General features: G+C 62.7%; 12 protein-coding genes across 12 annotated transcripts; 6 read left to right on the top strand and 6 right to left on the bottom strand.

Moving 5' to 3' along the window:
- On the top strand, window positions 1–888 carry OT_ostta11g01120 (unnamed product; the record flags this gene model as incomplete). The annotated part of the gene is made up of 1 exon (XM_003081877.2): window positions 1–888. A coding segment is annotated over one exon (888 nt), but the record flags the coding sequence as incomplete, so codon positions are not given.
- An 84-nt stretch (window positions 889–972) lies between these two features.
- OT_ostta11g01110 (ABC transporter, conserved site) lies at window positions 973–3084 on the bottom strand (the record flags this gene model as incomplete). The annotated part of the gene is made up of 1 exon (XM_022982973.1): window positions 973–3084. One exon carries the CDS (start codon window positions 3082–3084, stop codon window positions 973–975), a length of 2112 nt encoding a protein of 703 aa, XP_022839914.1.
- A 310-nt stretch (window positions 3085–3394) lies between these two features.
- OT_ostta11g01100 (Spermidine/spermine synthases family) lies at window positions 3395–4354 on the top strand (the record flags this gene model as incomplete). The annotated part of the gene is made up of 1 exon (XM_003081874.2): window positions 3395–4354. The coding sequence occupies one exon, from the start codon at window positions 3395–3397 to the stop codon at window positions 4352–4354; it is 960 nt and encodes a 319-aa protein (XP_003081922.2).
- A 177-nt stretch (window positions 4355–4531) lies between these two features.
- On the bottom strand, window positions 4532–5095 carry OT_ostta11g01090 (unnamed product; the record flags this gene model as incomplete). The annotated part of the gene is made up of 1 exon (XM_003081873.2): window positions 4532–5095. The coding sequence occupies one exon, from the start codon at window positions 5093–5095 to the stop codon at window positions 4532–4534; it is 564 nt and encodes a 187-aa protein (XP_003081921.2).
- Window positions 5096–5332: 237 nt separating this feature from the next.
- Window positions 5333–6577, bottom strand: OT_ostta11g01080 (Rubisco LS methyltransferase, substrate-binding domain; the record flags this gene model as incomplete). Its single annotated transcript, XM_003081872.2, has 1 exon — window positions 5333–6577. One exon carries the CDS (start codon window positions 6575–6577, stop codon window positions 5333–5335), a length of 1245 nt encoding a protein of 414 aa, XP_003081920.2.
- A 635-nt stretch (window positions 6578–7212) lies between these two features.
- Window positions 7213–8472, top strand: OT_ostta11g01070 (Tim44-like domain; the record flags this gene model as incomplete). Its single annotated transcript, XM_003081870.2, has 1 exon — window positions 7213–8472. One exon carries the CDS (start codon window positions 7213–7215, stop codon window positions 8470–8472), a length of 1260 nt encoding a protein of 419 aa, XP_003081918.2.
- A 169-nt stretch (window positions 8473–8641) lies between these two features.
- Window positions 8642–9921, bottom strand: OT_ostta11g01060 (DNA-directed RNA polymerase delta subunit/Asxl; the record flags this gene model as incomplete). Its single annotated transcript, XM_022982972.1, has 2 exons — window positions 8642–9600; window positions 9912–9921. The coding sequence occupies 2 exons, from the start codon at window positions 9919–9921 to the stop codon at window positions 8642–8644; spliced, it is 969 nt and encodes a 322-aa protein (XP_022839913.1).
- A 1153-nt stretch (window positions 9922–11074) lies between these two features.
- OT_ostta11g01050 (DnaJ domain, conserved site) lies at window positions 11075–12502 on the top strand (the record flags this gene model as incomplete). The annotated part of the gene is made up of 1 exon (XM_022982971.1): window positions 11075–12502. The coding sequence occupies one exon, from the start codon at window positions 11075–11077 to the stop codon at window positions 12500–12502; it is 1428 nt and encodes a 475-aa protein (XP_022839912.1).
- Window positions 12503–12619: 117 nt separating this feature from the next.
- Window positions 12620–13483, top strand: OT_ostta11g01045 (Domain of unknown function DUF4033; the record flags this gene model as incomplete). Its single annotated transcript, XM_003081867.1, has 1 exon — window positions 12620–13483. One exon carries the CDS (start codon window positions 12620–12622, stop codon window positions 13481–13483), a length of 864 nt encoding a protein of 287 aa, XP_003081915.1.
- Window positions 13484–13599: 116 nt separating this feature from the next.
- On the top strand, window positions 13600–14664 carry OT_ostta11g01040 (Domain of unknown function DUF4033; the record flags this gene model as incomplete). The annotated part of the gene is made up of 1 exon (XM_022982970.1): window positions 13600–14664. One exon carries the CDS (start codon window positions 13600–13602, stop codon window positions 14662–14664), a length of 1065 nt encoding a protein of 354 aa, XP_022839911.1.
- A 58-nt stretch (window positions 14665–14722) lies between these two features.
- Window positions 14723–16285, bottom strand: OT_ostta11g01030 (CO dehydrogenase flavoprotein-like,FAD-binding,subdomain 2; the record flags this gene model as incomplete). The annotated part of the gene is made up of 1 exon (XM_003081865.1): window positions 14723–16285. One exon carries the CDS (start codon window positions 16283–16285, stop codon window positions 14723–14725), a length of 1563 nt encoding a protein of 520 aa, XP_003081913.1.
- Window positions 16286–16827: 542 nt separating this feature from the next.
- Window positions 16828–17988, bottom strand: OT_ostta11g01020 (SH3-binding 5; the record flags this gene model as incomplete). Its single annotated transcript, XM_003081864.2, has 1 exon — window positions 16828–17988. The coding sequence occupies one exon, from the start codon at window positions 17986–17988 to the stop codon at window positions 16828–16830; it is 1161 nt and encodes a 386-aa protein (XP_003081912.2).
- Window positions 17989–18001: the final 13 nt, after the last annotated feature.

Below are 18001 nucleotides of genomic sequence, written 5' to 3'. Positions count from 1 at the left end.
GGGGGGGTGGGGAGTGATGCGGCGGGGGGGACGGTGACGGACGAGGGAAGCGCGGGTCGTTCGGTGGTGACGCCGGACGCGACGGCGCGGGCGGGGAAACCGGACGAGGCGAAAAAGCGAGAGGTCTCGGTGTCCATCCTCACCAAGGATGGGACGTACGATCCGTTCGACGAGGACGAGCGCGCGGTTGGGTTCGAGGTGGAGGGATCGGTGTATAAGCCGAAAGTGTCGACGTGGGGGGTGTTCGAGCGACCGCCGGATATTTCCAAGACGTACGGCGGCGGACGAACGATTAAGAGGGAGGAGCTCGAGGACGAGGAGGCGATTCAACGGCGGCGAGCGCGCGTGGCGAAGAAATTGGCGAAATATAGAGAGGATCAAGGCATGAACATGCGGCCCGCGGAGATGGAGGCGGCGCAGGCGGCGCTCACGCAAGCCGAAGAGGCGATCAGGCAAGGATACATGCTCGACGCGCTCGAGATACTCGAGCCTTGGGCTCTCGAGCGCATGCCTCCCAAGACGGAGCTCGGCGGGAAGATGATATTTAACTACGCCCTGTGCCTGGATAACGTCCAGCGACGAGATGAGGCGATGAAGCAGTATCGTCGTTGCATCGGGAACCAGTACGGAACCGTTTCCAAGCAGGCGGATCGCATGTTGTGGGGGATGACGACGGCTTCGAAGAAGATGAAAGCGGATCTGTTCGATTACATGGACGCGGCGAAGCTGGACGCGTACGATGAGTACTTGATCAAGATGGCGAACGAAAAGTTTGCCGGCGATATCGATGAAGAGGAGGTTCGAGAGTTGAACACGCAGGCTGTTGTCGCGATGCTCGCTCTCTTCGGAACGCCCGCGCTATTCCTCGCCTATCTAACGATGCAGTGAGCGACGCGCAGAGAACCCGTTCCATCGCGTGTAACAACATAGGATGCGACATGAAATGACAAAGTTTAACTAACATGGCCTACCTCAGAGTTTGACAATCTTGAACGCGCCCAAGCCGTCGCCGGCTATCTTGAGTTCGTTCTTGTGGAATTTTCTGAGCTCTAGTCTGTGCGCGATGCTCACCACCGTGGTTTCCGTCGCGATGAGGCGTTCATAAAGTGCGGACTCCTCGTCCGGATTGATGGCGCTCGTCGCCTCGTCTAAGATTGCGAACTTCGGGGCGTGGTAATATAACCGCGCAAAACCGATGCGTTGACGCTCGCCCCCAGACAAGACGTCGTTCCACTCCAAGTGTCGCGTGTTCAGACCGACGTTCATCGAGCCGTTGACGAATTTGCCGAGACCAGCCATCATGAGGCACTCCTTGACGCGCGCGTCGTCGATTTTCTCCGATCGAGCGTCTCGCGGGTAAACGACTTGATCTCGAAGCGATCCCTGTAACAAGTACGGACGCTGGGGCAACCACATGATGGACGAAACGCCGGACGGTCGAGAGATCGTACCGGCGATGGGCGCCCACAAGCCGGCGAGGACACGAAGTAGCGAAGTCTTTCCGCAACCGTTCGGTCCCGTGATGAGCAAGTGCTCACCAGGCTTGAGAGCGAGCGTCAAGTCCTTCACGAGCACGCGGTGCGAGCCATCGGGTTCGGGCGCGCCCACGGTGACCGCATCGAACACGATGGGCGCGGCGTGTTCCGGCGCGGCGACCGTCGCAGACTTCGCGGCGCGCTCCTCGAGTGCCTCCTTATTCGATCGATCCAACGTCTTGAAGAGCTGCGAGAGCCGGTGCGTGTACCCGGCGAGCTCGTCGAGGTTCTTCCCGAGAAGCAGCACCTCGGTGAACGCACCACCGCATCGGAGCATGAGTTCTTCGGTGGCGCGAAAGGTGGAGATGCGTTCACCCTCGGATACGGCATCCTTCATCATGAAGGGGACGTGCACGAATATGCTACCCACGAGCAAGCCTTGGAACTTTGAGATGTTATCGGCGACGCTCTTACGAATGCGCTGCAACGCGTGCCAGCGCTGCGTCACTACGAGGTTATCTAAACCTTCATCTAAGATATCCACCTCACGCTTACCGCCATCCAAGAGAGCGATTTCCTCGGCGTGCGCGATGAGGCGCGCGTGCGTATGTCGGAATCCACCCTCCAGCGCGGCTTCGCGAGCGACCATCGGCCCGAGCCTGGGCGAGATGGACCGCAAAACGCTCGTGATGATGATTTGCGATGCGAAAAGCGCGAGCGGGCGCGAGTAGCCGAGCTCCTTCGCCGCCTCGGTCAGGCTCAGCGTGAACTCTAAGATTGGCTTGAACGAGTGCCCGTACAGGAACGCCGCCTCCTTGGCGAATGCGTCGATATCCGCCACGATGCGTTGATCGACGTTATCTAATCCCCCGTGTCGCAGCACCGCCGTCTTATAAAAGTTGTTATTCTCCATGTACATCTTGTGCGCCTTCTTCGTCAGCGCCGCGCGGAGCTCGATCGTGATCAGACTCTCGGTGTACCTCAAACCGCTGTTCACCACGACGCCGCTCGCCATCCACCCGCAAAAGTTGAAAAACCACCGCACCCAAAACTTCCAACTCGCGCTCGAGATCGCCTTGGTGAGATAAAACGTATTCACCTTGTTCGCTCGCACCGTCAACAGCGTGCGCATGACGAGCAAGGTGAACTGCGCCCCCAAGAGCTGCCCGCCGCGAGACGTCGCCGACGGAAACGCCGCGCGCAGGAGGAATCCCAAATCGTTCCAAAACTCCGCCCCAACCTTCCCACCGTCCCGCATTTTACCCTTACCCGCACCCGTCCCATCGCCCGCCTTACGCAGATCCAACATCGTCGCGCACTCCTTCACCGCCTTTCGCGCCCGCGCGCGCCGCCGCCGCAAACTCATCGCCTCCCCGCTCGCCACCGTCCCGAACGCCACCACCGACGCCGCGAGGAACACGACGTACGTCGGATCTTCCGCGACGTGCGTCGCGTTCGTTCGCGCGCCGTCCCGCGCGTGCGCCGCGAGCGCCGCGGCGACGACGCGAAGACCACCGATGAGTCCGACGACGGATCCATCTCGCGGAGACGCGTTCGACGCGTTCGACCTCGCGCGCGCGGGCGCGCCGACCGTCGCGCGCGCGCGCATGTCCACGTCGCGTCGCGCGCGGCGTCGACGTGCGGCGACGCGTCGGTGGCGTCGACTGCGCGCGATGGGGGCGGTGAGGGTCCGGGTTTAACCCACACAGACTTTCACCGCGCACGTGTCAAGACTTCGAGACTCGAGAGTCTTGAGTCAAGACTCGAGACGCGAGACGATCGATCCTGGAGAGACTGTTCGACGAGTGATGACTCGTCGACGCGTCTCCGTGCGCCACGGCCGCCGCCGCCGCGCGATCGACGCCGCGCGCGCGCGCGCGAGACGACGCCGGACGACGACGCGGAGAGAGGACGGGACGATGAATAAGTTCGCCGCGCACGCGCCCTCGGACGCGGCGAAAGGGATGCGCGCGCTCGCCAGTGGATGGTTCGGTGAGGTGAGCGACATGTGGCCGGGACAAGCGATGTCGCTGCGCGTGGACGAGGAGCTGTTTCGAGGGAAGAGTGATTTTCAAGACGTCCTGGTGTTTCGAAATGCGGCGTACGGGAACGTGTTGGTCCTGGATGGGGTGATTCAGGCGACGGAGCGGGATGAGTTTTCGTACCAGGAGATGATGACGCATCTCGCGTTGTGCTCGACGAAATCGGCGCCGAAGCGGGTGCTCGTCGTCGGGGGGGGGGACGGTGGCGTCCTGCGAGAGGTCACGAGACATTCGAGCGTGGAGCGGGCGGAGATGGCGGAGATTGATGGGATGGTGCCGGAGATGGCGAAGAAGTATCTCCCATACATGGCGCGCGGGTTCGAGGACCCGCGCGCCGAGGTGATGATTTGCGATGGGATCGATTACGTCACCAAAGCCGAGGCCGATTCGTACGACGCGATCATCGTCGACTCGAGCGACCCGATCGGGCCGGCGAGCGTGCTGTTCGAAGAGAAGTTTTTCCGTCAGATTTATCGCGTGCTCAAGCCGGGGGGCGTCTTGTGCTCGCAAGCCGAGTGCGCGTGGTTACACCTCGATCTCATCGTCGACTTGGCGAAGATGTGCAAGGAGATCTTCGTCAACGGTTCGGTGCAGTACGGGTACACGTCGATTCCGACCTACCCGAGCGGGCAGATCGGCTTCATGCTCTGCTGCAAGCCAGACGAAGACGGCTCGACGGTTGACTTCACCAAACCGAAGCGTTACCCCACCCCGGTCGAGGGCTCGGATCTCAAGCCGATGCGTTACTACAACGCGCAGGTGCACGCCGCAGCTTTTGTGCTTCCGGAATTCGCCCGAGAAGCGCTCGAGCCCCACCTCGTCCGAGGTAAGGAATAAACGGCGAACGTCTCGCGGCGCATCGATTTCCTCTTTCCATGTATTCTCTTCGTTTTGTCTTCTCGTTGCAAATCGCGCAAAGTTCTGGTTCGCCAGACACGCGCGAGCCCATCCATCGCGCATGGTAACGTTCGGTGGTCGTTTTGATTTGGAAATTATGATGATACCATTCAATTATTACACTCGCCCGCGCTTCGCGCGCGTCAACCTCGCGGGCGTCGCCGCGCTCTTCGTCGCCCTGAACACATCGCTCACCTTCCCTCGCGGGCGCTTCTTCGGCTTCTCCACCTCGAACCCATCGAAACGCAGTTTTAACGGCGTCGCATTCGGCGTGCGCTGGACGCCAAAGTTCGGTTTCACCGGCGCCGCGAGCAGGGCGTCCAATCGCGCCGCGCACGGAGAATCCCTCGTCAACGACGGCGTCCTCGGCGACGCCGTCTTCCCTCCGTCATCGCGCATCGGCGTCGCGAACGCAAAATTCCCCGGCGTCTCCCATCCCGATCGCGTCTCCGTCCTCGCCGTCGTCTCCGCGCGTCGTCCCGTCGCCCGCGTCCGCGCGTCCGCGCCCGCGCTCGATCCGTCGTCCTCGCCGTCCTCTGTCGCGCGCCCCCGCCGCGCGCTCGCGCTCGACGTCGCGACGGACCATCGTCTCGACGTCGTCGTCGCTCGAAGGTGGTACGCCCGTCGCGGCGTCGTCGACGGCGAGCGATCGTCTTCGAGTCGCTCGAACGCGGCGTCCATCGCGTCGCGCTTCGCGCCGTCCGCCACGGCGCCTGGCATGGCGAACGCGGACGTCGGCGCGCTCGAGCGACTCGCCGCGCGCGTCGGCACGGCGCGCGCGCGAGGGTGGGGACGGGCGTGGACGCGCGATGATGGCGCGACGGCGCGACGCGGGACGCGGGCGACGCCCGGCGGAGACGCGAGAAAACTCGGTGTGGTGTTACACGGCGGTGAGATCACTCGGGGAGTGCGGCGTCGCTACGAAGGGGGGTGGGCGAGTAAGCTCGCGACGACGTCGTCGAGGAGCAGCTTTTCGCCCAGGCGCACGTCGAGCGCCATGGCCTCGCGTCGACGCGACGGACCGCCGTCGGACGCTCGACGGAGTAAATCGATGTCTTCATCGATCGTCGTCGCGCTGTATCTCTCGCGCTCGTCGCGCAGGACACGGATGAGGATGTCTCTCGCACGACGCTCGCCGTCGTCGTCCAGGCGCGCGTCCAACGAAGATGGAAGCGGCTCGTCCGGGCGAAGCGCCAGCGCGCGCGCCGCGCGCCACATCTCTGGCTTGATGCATTCGATGCCTTTAAGCGCCGGCTTGTACACGCCACCGACGTTTGAGATTTCGAACGTCAGGCTCTTTCGAACGTTGAATTTGTGAAACACGTCCTCGTCGACGAGGAACGCTCTCGATCGCGCGTCCAGGCGCGCGAGCGCCGGCTTCAAGCAGACGTCCAACGCGTCGACGCCCGAGCCACGCTCGCGCTCACCGTGATACACGAACCCAAATTCCAGCAGAGCCCCACCAGAGGCGTGGTCGGCATAATCGTGAAACAGCTGCGATCCGGCTTGAACGCCGCCGACGCCGACGCGTAGGGTGACCCGCGCCTCGCTCTCGTCGAAGGACGACGAATCATCAACCTCACACGCGCCTTCGTCGCGCTCAACCACGCACTTCTCCGCGTCACGAGCCGAGTTGTAAATGTCTAAACCGGGCAAAAGCGCCATGCACTGGAGGTCCGGTAGAACGAACGCGCGCGCCATAACTGTGGCGTACGCCCAACGAAAAACATCAAACGAGTACGCCTCGACGTCACCGAACGTCTCGGGATCAGCCCGCGCGAGCGCGGGAAAAAGCGCATCGTACTCCCGTTTACACAAATCTCTTCGAAACACCGCGCGCTGCCTCAACGCGCTCCCTTGTAAAACCTCCAATTCCTCGTCGCTCCACATCATCAACGAATCCACCGCGGCGGGCAGCGCGTCGCAATACGCCCGCCAACGCGCGCTCGCCCCGCCGTTCGTCTGCTGCATCAGCGCCACCGCGAGCGTGGCCGTCGACGTGCTATCTAAGGGAAACTCGTGTTCGCTCTCGATCGTTCCCGATAAACGCGCTCGCGCTCCGCTCGTCTCCAACGCCCGCGCGAGCGCCGCGAGCGCCCCGTCCCGTCGCGTCGCCTCCGTCGTCGTCATCGCCAACGCCCCACCGTCCGCGCGCGAGCGCATCGGCAACGAAAATATAACCTACGCCCGCCGCCGCGATCGAACGTCGTCGTCAATCGCTCGCGTCTCGCCTCGCGTCGCGCGCTCGCGTCTCGCCTCGCCGTCCGCGCCCGTCGCCCGTCCCCCGCCCCCACGCGACGCGACGTCCATCGCCGCGCGACGCACCTCACCCTATCCGCGTCCCGCATCGCCACCCCGCACGCGCCGTACCGCGCCGACATCGCGTGCGTCGTCAGCGTCCCATCCATCGTCGCCCCGTGCGCGCGCACCCATCGCGCGAGCTCCGCCAACGCGCGCGCGTCCGTCCCTCCCCCCCCGCGTTCGCGCGCCCATCGCGCGCGGTCCGAATGCCTCGACGCCGACGTCGCCGCGCGTCCCGCGGCGCGCGCGAGCGCCCCGCGCGCGCCCATCGCCCGCTCGCGATGCGCGATGCGCGGTCGCGGTCGCGAGTCACGCGACCGCGCCGCCTTTCGACGCCCGCGCGACCGCCGCGTCGCCCGCGCGCGCGCGATCGGATGGATGAAAAATACCCCCGTCGAGCGCGCGCGTCGGCGTCCGACGTTCGGCGTCGCGCGCGATCGCATTCGGCGACGATGGCGTGCGCGTCATAATCCGTCGACGACGATTTACAAATCGTGATGCGCGCGCGGGCGACGTGCGCGATCGCGCGCGCGGTCGAGCGCGCGCGCGAGGGAATTCACCGCGCGCGCGCGCTCGGGACGGACGCGCGAAGCCGCGCGGACGTGGACGAACGGGCGACGGCATCGGAGAGGTCTTCGGGACGAGGCGCGGACGAGACCGAGGGGCGGACGACGGCGGCGGCGCGCGCGCGGACGAGGGGCGAGGTAAAGACCGCGCGCGCGGGTGCGGATGGATCGCGCGCGGACGGCGCGCGCGCGGGCGGGGCGACGGCGGAGACGAAGGGGCGCGAGACGGGGGCGAAGGCTTCGGGCGGGCGCGGCGTCGGGTCGTCGAGCGCCCCCGGAAGGGAAGGGGAGCGTGGGAAGCGGTACACCGCCAGTGGATTGGTCTCCATCGTCGTCGACGCGGTGAAGGAGGAGTACAGGCTGGCGATGATGGATCCGGGAGACGCCGCGGCTGCGCGTAGGAAGGCGATGGGGTACGATAAGGACGCGGCGTACGAGCCGTACGAAGGGACGACGGCGGTGGCGATGACGCCGGAGAAGGAACCGACGGCGTTTGGGAAGCTGTGGAGAGGCGTTCGGGAAAAGCTCGGGATTCCGGTGGTGATGGACAAGTTGGAGGGGGTGAAGAAGACGGCGGCGTACGCCAAGGCTGGGGAGCTAGCCGAGGACATCCGCGAGCGCTGGGAGACGAGCGACTCACCGATGGTGCATCGTATTCAAGACTTGCAGGACTCCATGTTCACCGAGACCGAGCAAGCGGAGGCGTATCGGTTGATTCGGAGCCGCGACCCGATGTTCAACACGAACGATTTCATCGCCGAGGTGCGAAGAGACATCCCGAAGGTTTTGGGCGCGTACCTCAGGGGCGACGTCGATGCGCTCAAGGAGACCAACATCTCCAAAGAGATGCTCGAGCGTTTGTCGGGGCAGATGAATTTGTGGAAGGCGGAGGGGCAGTTTGTCGATCCGCGAATCTTGGACCTGAGCGAAGTCGAGCTCATGGAGGTTCGAATGATGGAGAACGAACCCTTGGTCGTGCTCACGTTTAGCTGTCAGCAAATTAACTGCGTGCGCGACAAATCGGGAAAAATCGTTGAGGGCGGCGAGGACGACATCCAGTCCGTGCACTACCTCTGGGCGATGCAGCTCGTGGATACAAAGTTCACCACCGACGACGGGCGCGAGTACATGAAACCCACGTGGGTGCTTCGCGAGCTCGTCCTTCGCGGGATGATGGCCGTCGCGGCGTGAGCGTAACTCATTTTTAATATCAGCGGTGGGAGATTCGTTCAAACCATTGATTTCGTTTACATTCATCGTACGCGTGAGTCGCGTGTGTTAATCAAAACTACCGCGCGCGCGCGAAGATGTGATCCCTTCGCTGTTCGCCGCGGCAACGGCGCACAGTGTAACTTCCACTTTACGTCTCGCCGATGACGAGCTTAAGGTGAAGGCTACGCTCAAACTTGCTGGGCCGAACTGCGTGCACCAGGAAGGCGTCTTCGTCGTTTCCAATGTTCCGAGATTCGTGGAAAATTTGCTGGTATTGCGGCTTGAGTGCGCCTTTGGTGTTTGCCGAAATGGCCCTCTTCAACGCCTTGATCGTGATGTTAAACGGCACTTCCATCGGAGAGTTGGAAATAAATTTCCCATCGTCACTCGTCACTTCGAGCACGAGGTCGATCGGGGGCTTACGCTCCCAGTGCTGCGGTTCATGGCGCGGAGCCTTTTTGGACTTGCCATCATGCCTGGGCGGACGACCGCGTTTCTTCATCGCGTTACCGTTCGCCTTAGATGCGGCTTTCGCGGCGTAAGATGCGCCGCTCGGCTCCTCCGCGCCGTTCACTCGCAGCCCCACGCGACCGGGCGCGATCTTCACAAAGGCTGGATCCTGGCTCACGCACACATTGATCGTCGTCTTCGGCTGCTTACACGTCGTCCAGTCTCGGAGACCGAGTTTTTGTGATTCATCCACTATCTCTTGAAGCGACATGCCCTGCGGTCCGCTATTCTTCAGCACTTGAAATGCCACCGCCTTTGTCGTCTTTCCAGTGAATCTGGCTTCCAAATCTTCCATCGTCTCGGACTCGTCGTACACTTTAGTCATCTTGGGCTTACTCACCTTCACGTCAGATTTGCTCGATGACTTCGCGCTCTTCTTCGCACCCGCCTTCTCCGGAGGTTTGAGCCACGTCAGCTCGCCCTCCGACAAATCAACCTCCGTAACGCCATCGCTCCCGCGCGGGGCGTTGTCCCATCGCACCGTGTGGTGTCTAGAGTCCGCATCGTACCTCTGCACGATCCCCTTGAACTCCTTTTGCATCGCCGGCCAGTAAAGACTGAGGTACCATCCGACGGATTCCAGCGGAGACGCCGGCGCTAGAGCGACGCGAAACGTACCGCGACCGTCAGTCATCGAGCCACGCGCATCTCCCTCGTTCGCGACGAACGACGACGAACAAACACATCATTCACGCATCACCAACGCCACAACGATCCGTCCACCACGGCGCGCGTCCACGAATCCATCGACGCGCCGCCGTCGAATTCAAACGCCCGCGCGCGCGCCGAAATCATTCGCAACGTCCACCGCGATCACATCCACCCCGAGCGCCCCACCCCACGCCTGTACGCGCCACCACCCCTTCACCTCGTTCGCCCGCCCGCGTCGCGCGCGATCTCGCACGCACCGAGCGTCATCGCCCACGATGAATGAATTCGACCGTTCGGAATCAATCCCCCCTCGCCGCGCCGTACGCGTTCGCCGCGCCGTGCGCGCCGCGCGCGTGGACGTCGAAAACGCGCGCGCGCGAGACGACGCCTCCGCGACGACGACGGCGGCGTCGATCGGAGACGCGAATCGGGCGACGCGCGGTGCGGACGCGTGGAATTATGGGCACGCCCTCGATCGCCTCGCGGTGGGTTCTGGCGCCGTCGGACCCCATGTGCGACGCCGACGCGTTGGTTTTTATGCTTCGTTCTCTACGGCGCGACGTCACGTGTTCAGAGGTACTCGAGGACGATGTGTGCGACATGTCGATGGTTCGGTAGGGTTTACATGGGTGCACGCGTGCTCGTTTTATGCTTCGTCCTCGACGGGGCGACGTCACGTATCATGGGGCGTTCGTGGACGATGTGTGCGACGGTGTCGATGTCTCGCTAGGGTTTATAAGGGTTCACGCGTGCTCGTTTTATGCTTCGTCCTCGACGGGGCGACGTCACGTGTTCAGAGGTACTCGAGGACGATGTGTGCGACATGTCGATGGTTCGGTAGGGTTTACATGGGTGCACGCGTGCTCGTTTTATGCTTCGTCCTCGACGGGGCGACGTCACGTATCATGGGGCGTTCGTGGACGATGTGTGCGACGGTGTCGATGTCTCGCTAGGGTTTATAAGGGTTCACGCGTGCTCGTTTTATGCTTCGTCCTCGACGGGGCGACGTCACGTGTTATGGGGCGTTCGTGGACGATGTGTGCGACGGTGTCGATGTCTCGCTAGGGTTTACATGGCGTCCACGGCGCGTCGCGCGGTGACGATTGACGATTGATGCTTGCCGACGAACGATGACCCATCGCCACGGGCGCCGGGCCCTCGGTGCCGCGCGCGCGTCGTCGGCGCGCGTCGAGCGCGGGCGCGCGCGATGTTCGCCCGCGCGCGCGGTCGCGCTTTGTCCGAGATGGTGACGTCGACGTCGAGGCGGGCGACGCGATGGGCGCGCGCGGGCGGCGTCGCGTCGGCGTCGACGACGGTGGACGGCACCGTGGACGCGACGGCGCGAGCGCCGAACGCGGCGTCGCCGCGTGATGTTCTCGTAACGTCGTTCGCGGTGGACGCGTCGACGGCGCGGAGGGCGATGGCGCGGTGGCTGGGCGCGTCGGCGTCGCGGCCGCGAAACGTGCGAGGCGTCGACGGGTCGCGCGACGCGACGTACAGAGCGGCGTACGCGCCGTATTGGGTGTTCGACGTCTCCGCTGAGGTTGATGCGGTGGGCTCGGTGTGTGTAGAGGGGAATTGGGTGCGGAGCGGGACGGGGGCGAGGGTGGAGCGGTTCGGCGTCGCGCACGAGGCGAGTCAGATTTGCGCGAGTTTCGCTCGTCGGCGGGACCTCGTGGACGTCTTGAGACCCGGGGCGAGCGTGAACTTGGACGAGGGGATGTCTTATGAGACGTTTCGGGATCGAGTGCCGACCGGAGTTGAGATTGAGCCGTTTGAGATGCACAGAAGCATGGCGTTGTCGTTGGCTACCGGTCGAATGCGAGACCACGTGCGAGAGGCGGCGAAGAAGACGTTGACAGAGAAGCATCCCGGATCGACCGCGGCGACGGACGTCGTCGTCGATTTCGCGACGTTGAATAGGAAACTTTACGCGGTGTATCACCCGGTATGGTACGTCAGCTTTGCGCACGGATCGGTTGTCGACGACGAGACGAATAAAATTATTTGTCAGCCGCGCGAAGCAATCGTGTGCGGCGTCACGGGCGTTGTGGTGAGTGAAGATTTGATATGCGATAACAAGGCGCGGGCACTCGCTTTCGGTGCGTTTGCGATTCCGGCCGCCTGTGCGGCGTACTTGATGCCCGATAGTGCGTTCATCATTCTCGCCCAGGGCGCCGTGGCGTCCGCTGTCGCTGTCTCGGGCGCCGGCGTCGTCGTGCGACAGGTGCCAAAGTTGCGACAGGACGAGGTGGACAGCGAACGCATCCGAGACGAAGACCGAGCGTGCTCTCGAGCGAATAGAGCGTCTGGTGGCGCTGGTTGGATGGATGAGAGCGTGCAGCGAAGCAGAGACGACGCTGAGTGGAGACGATGGAAGGAGACGGACAAGGCGCAATGGATCGGAGAAAAGCGCCGAGCGTGGGCGTACAACATCCTCGAAGGACAGGTTTTCCGATTCCGCGAGCGACAAGAGTTGAGACACGAGATGGAAGAACGCGCAGCGCGCGAAGATGACGCTGCGAGACGTGCGGCCGAGAAGAGGCGCCGATACGGGGACATTGACGAAGACGAGGACGCGCATAGAGCGCCCTCTGGTCGACATCCGGGCTTCTCTCGCGACGTCCACGGCTTTTACAAGATTCTGCGTCTCGACGGTCGACTCGGACTCGCTACGGAGTTAGAGATCAAGGCTGCTTTCCGTACGGTCGCACTGGAGACGCACCCAGATAAGGTTGATGGCGACGAACGCGCCAAGCGCCGCGCCGCCGAGCGCTTCCATCTCGCCCAAAAGGCGTACGCCACGCTCGGGAACAAGAACACTCGATCGGCGTACGACCGCAAGTGACCGAAACGCCCGACGAATTAAATTGTAAATAGAGTAGCCTAGCACTTATGTAATCAGACCGGAGACGCATCGCATCGTCCCAAAGCTCGTCACTCGCCGACTCGCGCGCGCACCGCGATGTCGGCGCGCGCGCACACCCCCGCCCTCGCGCGCGCACGAACGCGTGCGCGCGCGAGCACGTCCGCCAGGGCGACCTCCAAGGGTCCGTCCAGGGATCTTCGAACCGTGCGGGCGGGCCCGGAGACGGCGACACCGACGCGAAAACAAACTTTTCTGGATGACTTTGCGATTTCACTCTTCGCCGCCGCGCTCGCACGAGAGACGCGAACGGACGTCGGCGGTGATTTTAACGGTGTGCGAGAGGCGTGTTTGGACCTCGTGCGCACGTCAACGTCGGCGCGTGAGACGCGTGCGCGGGCGATGCGAATCTTGAAAACGCTCGCGCCGAAGTGGGCGTTCGGCGCGTTTGCGGCGATTTTGCGGTTGTTTCCGGATTGGTTCAAAGCGCGGCACGCGGCGGCGGTGACGCCAGTGTTGATGGGATGGTTGGTGGGTGACGCCGAGGTGAACGACGGAGGGGAGGGCGTGACGTACGAGGATGGGGAGAAGGCTCCGACGAGCGCGTGGGCGGCGCTCGATCCGAACGGCGAACGCGCGCCGGCCGGGTACAAACAAGGGGTTTTGTTGAAGAGGTGTCGCGTGTTGGAGGAGACTGGGTGCGCGGCTGTGTGCGCCAATGTGTGCAAACATCCAACGCAGAAGTTTTTCACGGAGGACATCGGTCTAGCGATGACGATGACACCCAATTACGAGACGTACGAGTGTCAGTTTACGTACGGAGCGAAGCCGAAGGAGGTGGGGGAGGACGAGGCGTTTAAGACGCCGTGTTTCCGGCAGTGCACCGCGAGTACGACGATGAAGGAGGCGCAGTGTGGAAACTGTTTGGACCCCGACGAGGCGCCGGAGTCGGGGACTGATTAATTGTTTACCTGTAGGAATTTTTAACGCAGCCACAGCAAATGTTCACATTCACGATGAGAGTCTTTTACACAACGAGGTTCAGGCCACGTCTCACATCGACACTCGCCGCTCGAACGATGATAACCCTTGCCATCGTCTTTCTAACTCTCAACGCTCTCGGCGTCACCGCGGTCTCGCGCGATTTTTCAGCCGTGGTTCACTCGCAGACTCCAGTGCGAGCGCTCGTCTCAGACGCGTACGACGGTGCAACTCCACGACCATTACTGGTATATCTACACGGGTTCTGCGCTTCGGATGACGCGCAACAAGCATTGGAATTGACCAGTATGCGCCGTGTTCCTGCTGTTCGAAACCGTCTCGGCGTCGATAGACGCCGTCAGCAAGTTCTCGTGCAAACAGGACTTCGCGAGGCGGCGCTCGCGGAGGACTGGATATACGTGGCACCGCAGGCGCCTAGAACGACGCGCGAGTGTGTCTTGTGCAACATGCCGGAACGTTCACCGAACTCTCAGGACCGTCTGTTCGCCAGTTGGATCACGGGCATCATGGCGCGAGAAACGCCAGAGTTCGCGTGCCGCGCCTGGGATGGCTCTGACGCCGTCGCGTTCCCGGAATCTGGGGCCACCGACGATAACGACGTACACTACATTGAAGAGATTATCGAGGCGACGAAGAAGCAATTCAACGTCGATTCAGATCGCATTTATATCGCTGGCATTGCCACTGGAGGTTTCATGGCGAATCGTATGGCGTGCGAACGTCCGGGCGCGTTCCGTGGCGTCGCTACCTTTTCTGCAGGAACTTTCAAGAACGCATCGCGATGTACGCCGGACGACAAGACGTCGGTGCTGTTGATTCATGGCACGGATGATCTCACGGTGCCGATCGACGGTGGCGTGAACTCACGTGGTGTGGCGTTTCCGTCCTCTGATGAGTCGTTTGAGATCCTCGGTGACGCCATGGGGTGCTCGAACGTCATCTCTCAGGAACGATCCACGCTGCCCGTGGATGGAGGAAATTCTCAGCCGGACGTTGACGTACGAAAGCGGAAATTCCAAAAATGCGCCGAAGACGTCAAGGTCGAGCAATGGACTCTGAAAGGCGTCGACCACTTCCTTGAGCGCCCAACAAGCGAGGCGATGTTCAAGGACGCGGTGGCGTGGCTCAAAGATTTACAATAAGGCCTGCGAGAATTGTTTACAACAGCCAGAGATCTTTCTCGCGAACGGGCCGGTCCGTCTACAACGCGCGAGGAACGATCGGTTTTGAATCGGCCCACGCCGACTCTTCGTCGTTGTCGTCGTCTTGCCCTTTTCTATAACGACGCACATCGATTCTGATCTCCTTGACCATTCTCGTGTCCGCTTCGGTAACCGTTAAAATAATCATGCGCTGCGTATGCTCGCCGTCAATCTCGAGACCGTCCGTCTCGTCGTCGCTCTCTTCGTCGTCACTCGCATCCTCATCTTCGATGAAATCGTACACCCTCGTGATCGTCGCGCCTTGTTCTGGAATGGAGCCGAATAAATCGCACACGAAACCGCCGACGGTTTCATACAAAGGTGACTCGGGAATTTCCAGCGAGAGCTCCTCCGCAAGTTTCCACAGAGGTACGCTCGTGTCAACAAGGTACTCGCCGGGACGGACCACCGTGATAAGCGGCTCCTCGTCCCGGACCTCTTCCTTCTCGTCCGATTTGGTGTTATCCTCTTCGTCATAAATCTCACCGACGATTTCTTCCACGCAGTCCTCGAGCGTGGCGATCCCAACGACGCCGCCGAATTCGTTCACCACGACGCACATGTGCGTCTTTCGGAACATGAGCTCGCGTAGAAGTTTACTCACTGACATGCTCTCCGGGACGAAGTATGGATCGTCAACCATCACCTGCGAAACAATGATCTCCTCGAGCGGTTTGTGACGCTCCGGATCGTTGATGCGCTCGATGGCGATTTGCATGATTCGATTCGCCCGAATCATGCCCACGATGTTGTCCACGCGGTCGTCGTATACGGGCATGCGTGAATACTTGTGAACGAGCCACTGCTGTCGGCACTCAGACAGAGTGGCGTTCACGGACACGCCCCATACCTGCACGAGCGGCGTCATGACGTCTCGCACCACCGTCTCCTCGAGATCGAGCACGTTTTGAATCATGTTCTTCTCCGAGCTCGCCACCTCACCACTCTTCGTCGCGCCGGCGAGAACCAGTTTCAACTCCTCTTCACTCACGAATGGCTCTGCCGAGGTCTCCACGCCGAACAGGGAGAACCCAGCGTTTACGATCCACTGAAATATTCGTCCGACCGGGTAGACGATGAGCGAGAGCCAGTACACCGGCGTCGCAATGACCTTGGCCGTCGCCACCGCGTGCTGAACCGCGACGCTCTTTGGCGCTATTTCCGTGAACAGAAGCGTCACGATGGTTAAACCAACCGTCACCGCCGTCGTCGCGTTATCGCCGTACACTACCAACGCCGCCTCGGTCACGAGCGCGGTGGCCAAAATGTCACAGAACGTCGTTCCGATCAAAATCGTCGTCAAAAATCGACTCACATCCTTGCGTAGAATCTGAAACACCCCGCCCGACGACTCCTCCTGATCCGCCAACTCCCGAATCTTCCACGGATACAGCGTCGTGATCGACGTCTCCGCCATGGAAAAGAACGCCGAAGCGACTAAGAGTCCCATCGCGGTGAGCAACATTGGCAAAACCTGTTCCAGCGCGCTCGCGTTCGGCACGAGCGTCGCCAAACCCTTCCCCGTCGCGCCCGCGCGGCTCGCGAACGTCACCGCCGCCATCGCGCTCGCCACGAGCACCCCAGCCAACCGTCCGAGACGCGCCAATCGTCGTCCACGAGCTCGTCGTATCAGCGCCTGCACCGTCGTCGGCGACGTCGCACCATCGTCGCGCGTCGAGCCGTCCCTCCGTTCGCCCGTCGCCCGCGTCGCCGCCGTCTTCGTCCCGCGTCGCCCTCGCACGCCGTCCCGCGGCGCCCGCTCGCGCGTCAACGCGCCCGCACAAACGGTCGTCGTCGCCGTGACCTCGAGCGCGGCCCACGCGCTCGGGCGCAAGCGTTGGACGCGCGAGAAGGCGTTGACGTCGACGTTTTGACCAAACTGTCGACGCGTCCCGTGGTCCCTCGCGCGCGTCGTGCGGCTCGCGGCGACGCGCGCGGGCGTCGCGCGCGCGGCGCGCATCCTTCGCGCGAAGAACGGGCGCGAGGGTGATTCGCGCGCGCGCGTGTGTGGGACGGCATGCGCGTCGGACGAATTGAGGGTTAGGCGCGCGGCGGATCGAGCGGAGCGGCGAACGGTTACACGCGAAAGAAGTCAACGCAGATCTACGGCGCTTTCGGCTCGGCGGAGTAGTCGATGGATTCGCCGTGACGAGCGGCTTTTCGCGCCTCTCGTCTGGCGTGAACTTCCTCGGAGATCTCGTTGAGCGCGCGCAGAGCGGCGTCGTAACGCGCCTTGGCTTGGCGCACGGCGAGCTTGAGTTCGCTCACGCGATCGTCCGCGTCGGCGCACTCGCGCTCCCCGGTGGCCTTGGCGTTGAAGAAGGGTAACGCTCGCTTCACCGCGGTGTGGCGGTCGCGCTCGAGTCCGGCGGCCTCGGCGGTGGCCTCGACGGCTCTTCGCGTGTTGCGCTCGTGCACCTCCGTCGCGCGCGTCTTCACCGCGGCGGTATCCGCCACCTCTCGCATCGCCTCCGCGCACGCCTCCATGAGCTCGACGTTAAATTTCCCACTACTCGCCATGAGTTCGACCTCGAGCTCATCGTTCCTCCGTTTTGCGCGCTCGTGGGCGTCGTGCGCCGCCTCGTACGCGCGCAACGCCTCGATGCTTCGCACCTGATACAACTGCGCCAACGCGCGCTTGTGAAACACCGGAACCGCCGTTCGCACCGAACTCGACAACTTTTTCGACACCGCATCTAACCTCTCCTTCGCCGTCTCCCGCGCCCGCGTTCGCTCCCATCTCGCTCTCTGTAGCTCGTTCTCCATCGCGTTACACTCTGTCATCGACTCGTTCAATTCATTCAGCGCATCGCCCACTCTCGGATCCACTTCCTCCTCTTCCTCCAAATCCGTGTCCGCCGCGTACAAAGAATCACCCACCCCACCCACATCCTCCTCCAGCTCCGCCGTTAACGCTCCCGCGTTGCTATCGCTATCCATCGTCTCTCCGTCGCGGAAATTCACCCGCATGAACGCCTCCACCGTCATCTCCACCGCCGCGTCCGCGTCCAACGCTTCGAGCGCGTGCGCGATCGACGACGTCGTTCGTTCGTGTCCAAACGCCCCCACCCTCCCGTCCGCCGTCGCGTCCATCGTCGTCGTCGTCCGGCCCACGGGCGATCGCTCGACGCTTTCATCATTTCGTCCCACCGCATCCCTCCGCATTTCATCCTCGGACGTCCGCGACGCCGCCGCGCCGCCCCCGACGACGCCCATCGACGTCCCCGACGCACTCGGGTCCACCCCGAGCGCGCCCGCGTCCATGGCGCGCGCGAGT

The sequence above is a fragment of the Ostreococcus tauri genome (assembly GCF_000214015.3).
Source record: "Ostreococcus tauri WGS project CAID00000000 data, contig chromosome 11, whole genome shotgun sequence".
In the NCBI taxonomy this organism is placed as follows: domain Eukaryota; kingdom Viridiplantae; phylum Chlorophyta; class Mamiellophyceae; order Mamiellales; family Bathycoccaceae; genus Ostreococcus; species Ostreococcus tauri.
The sequence above is the reverse complement of the archived record's forward strand: the minus strand, read 5'-3'. Positions and strand labels throughout refer to the sequence as shown.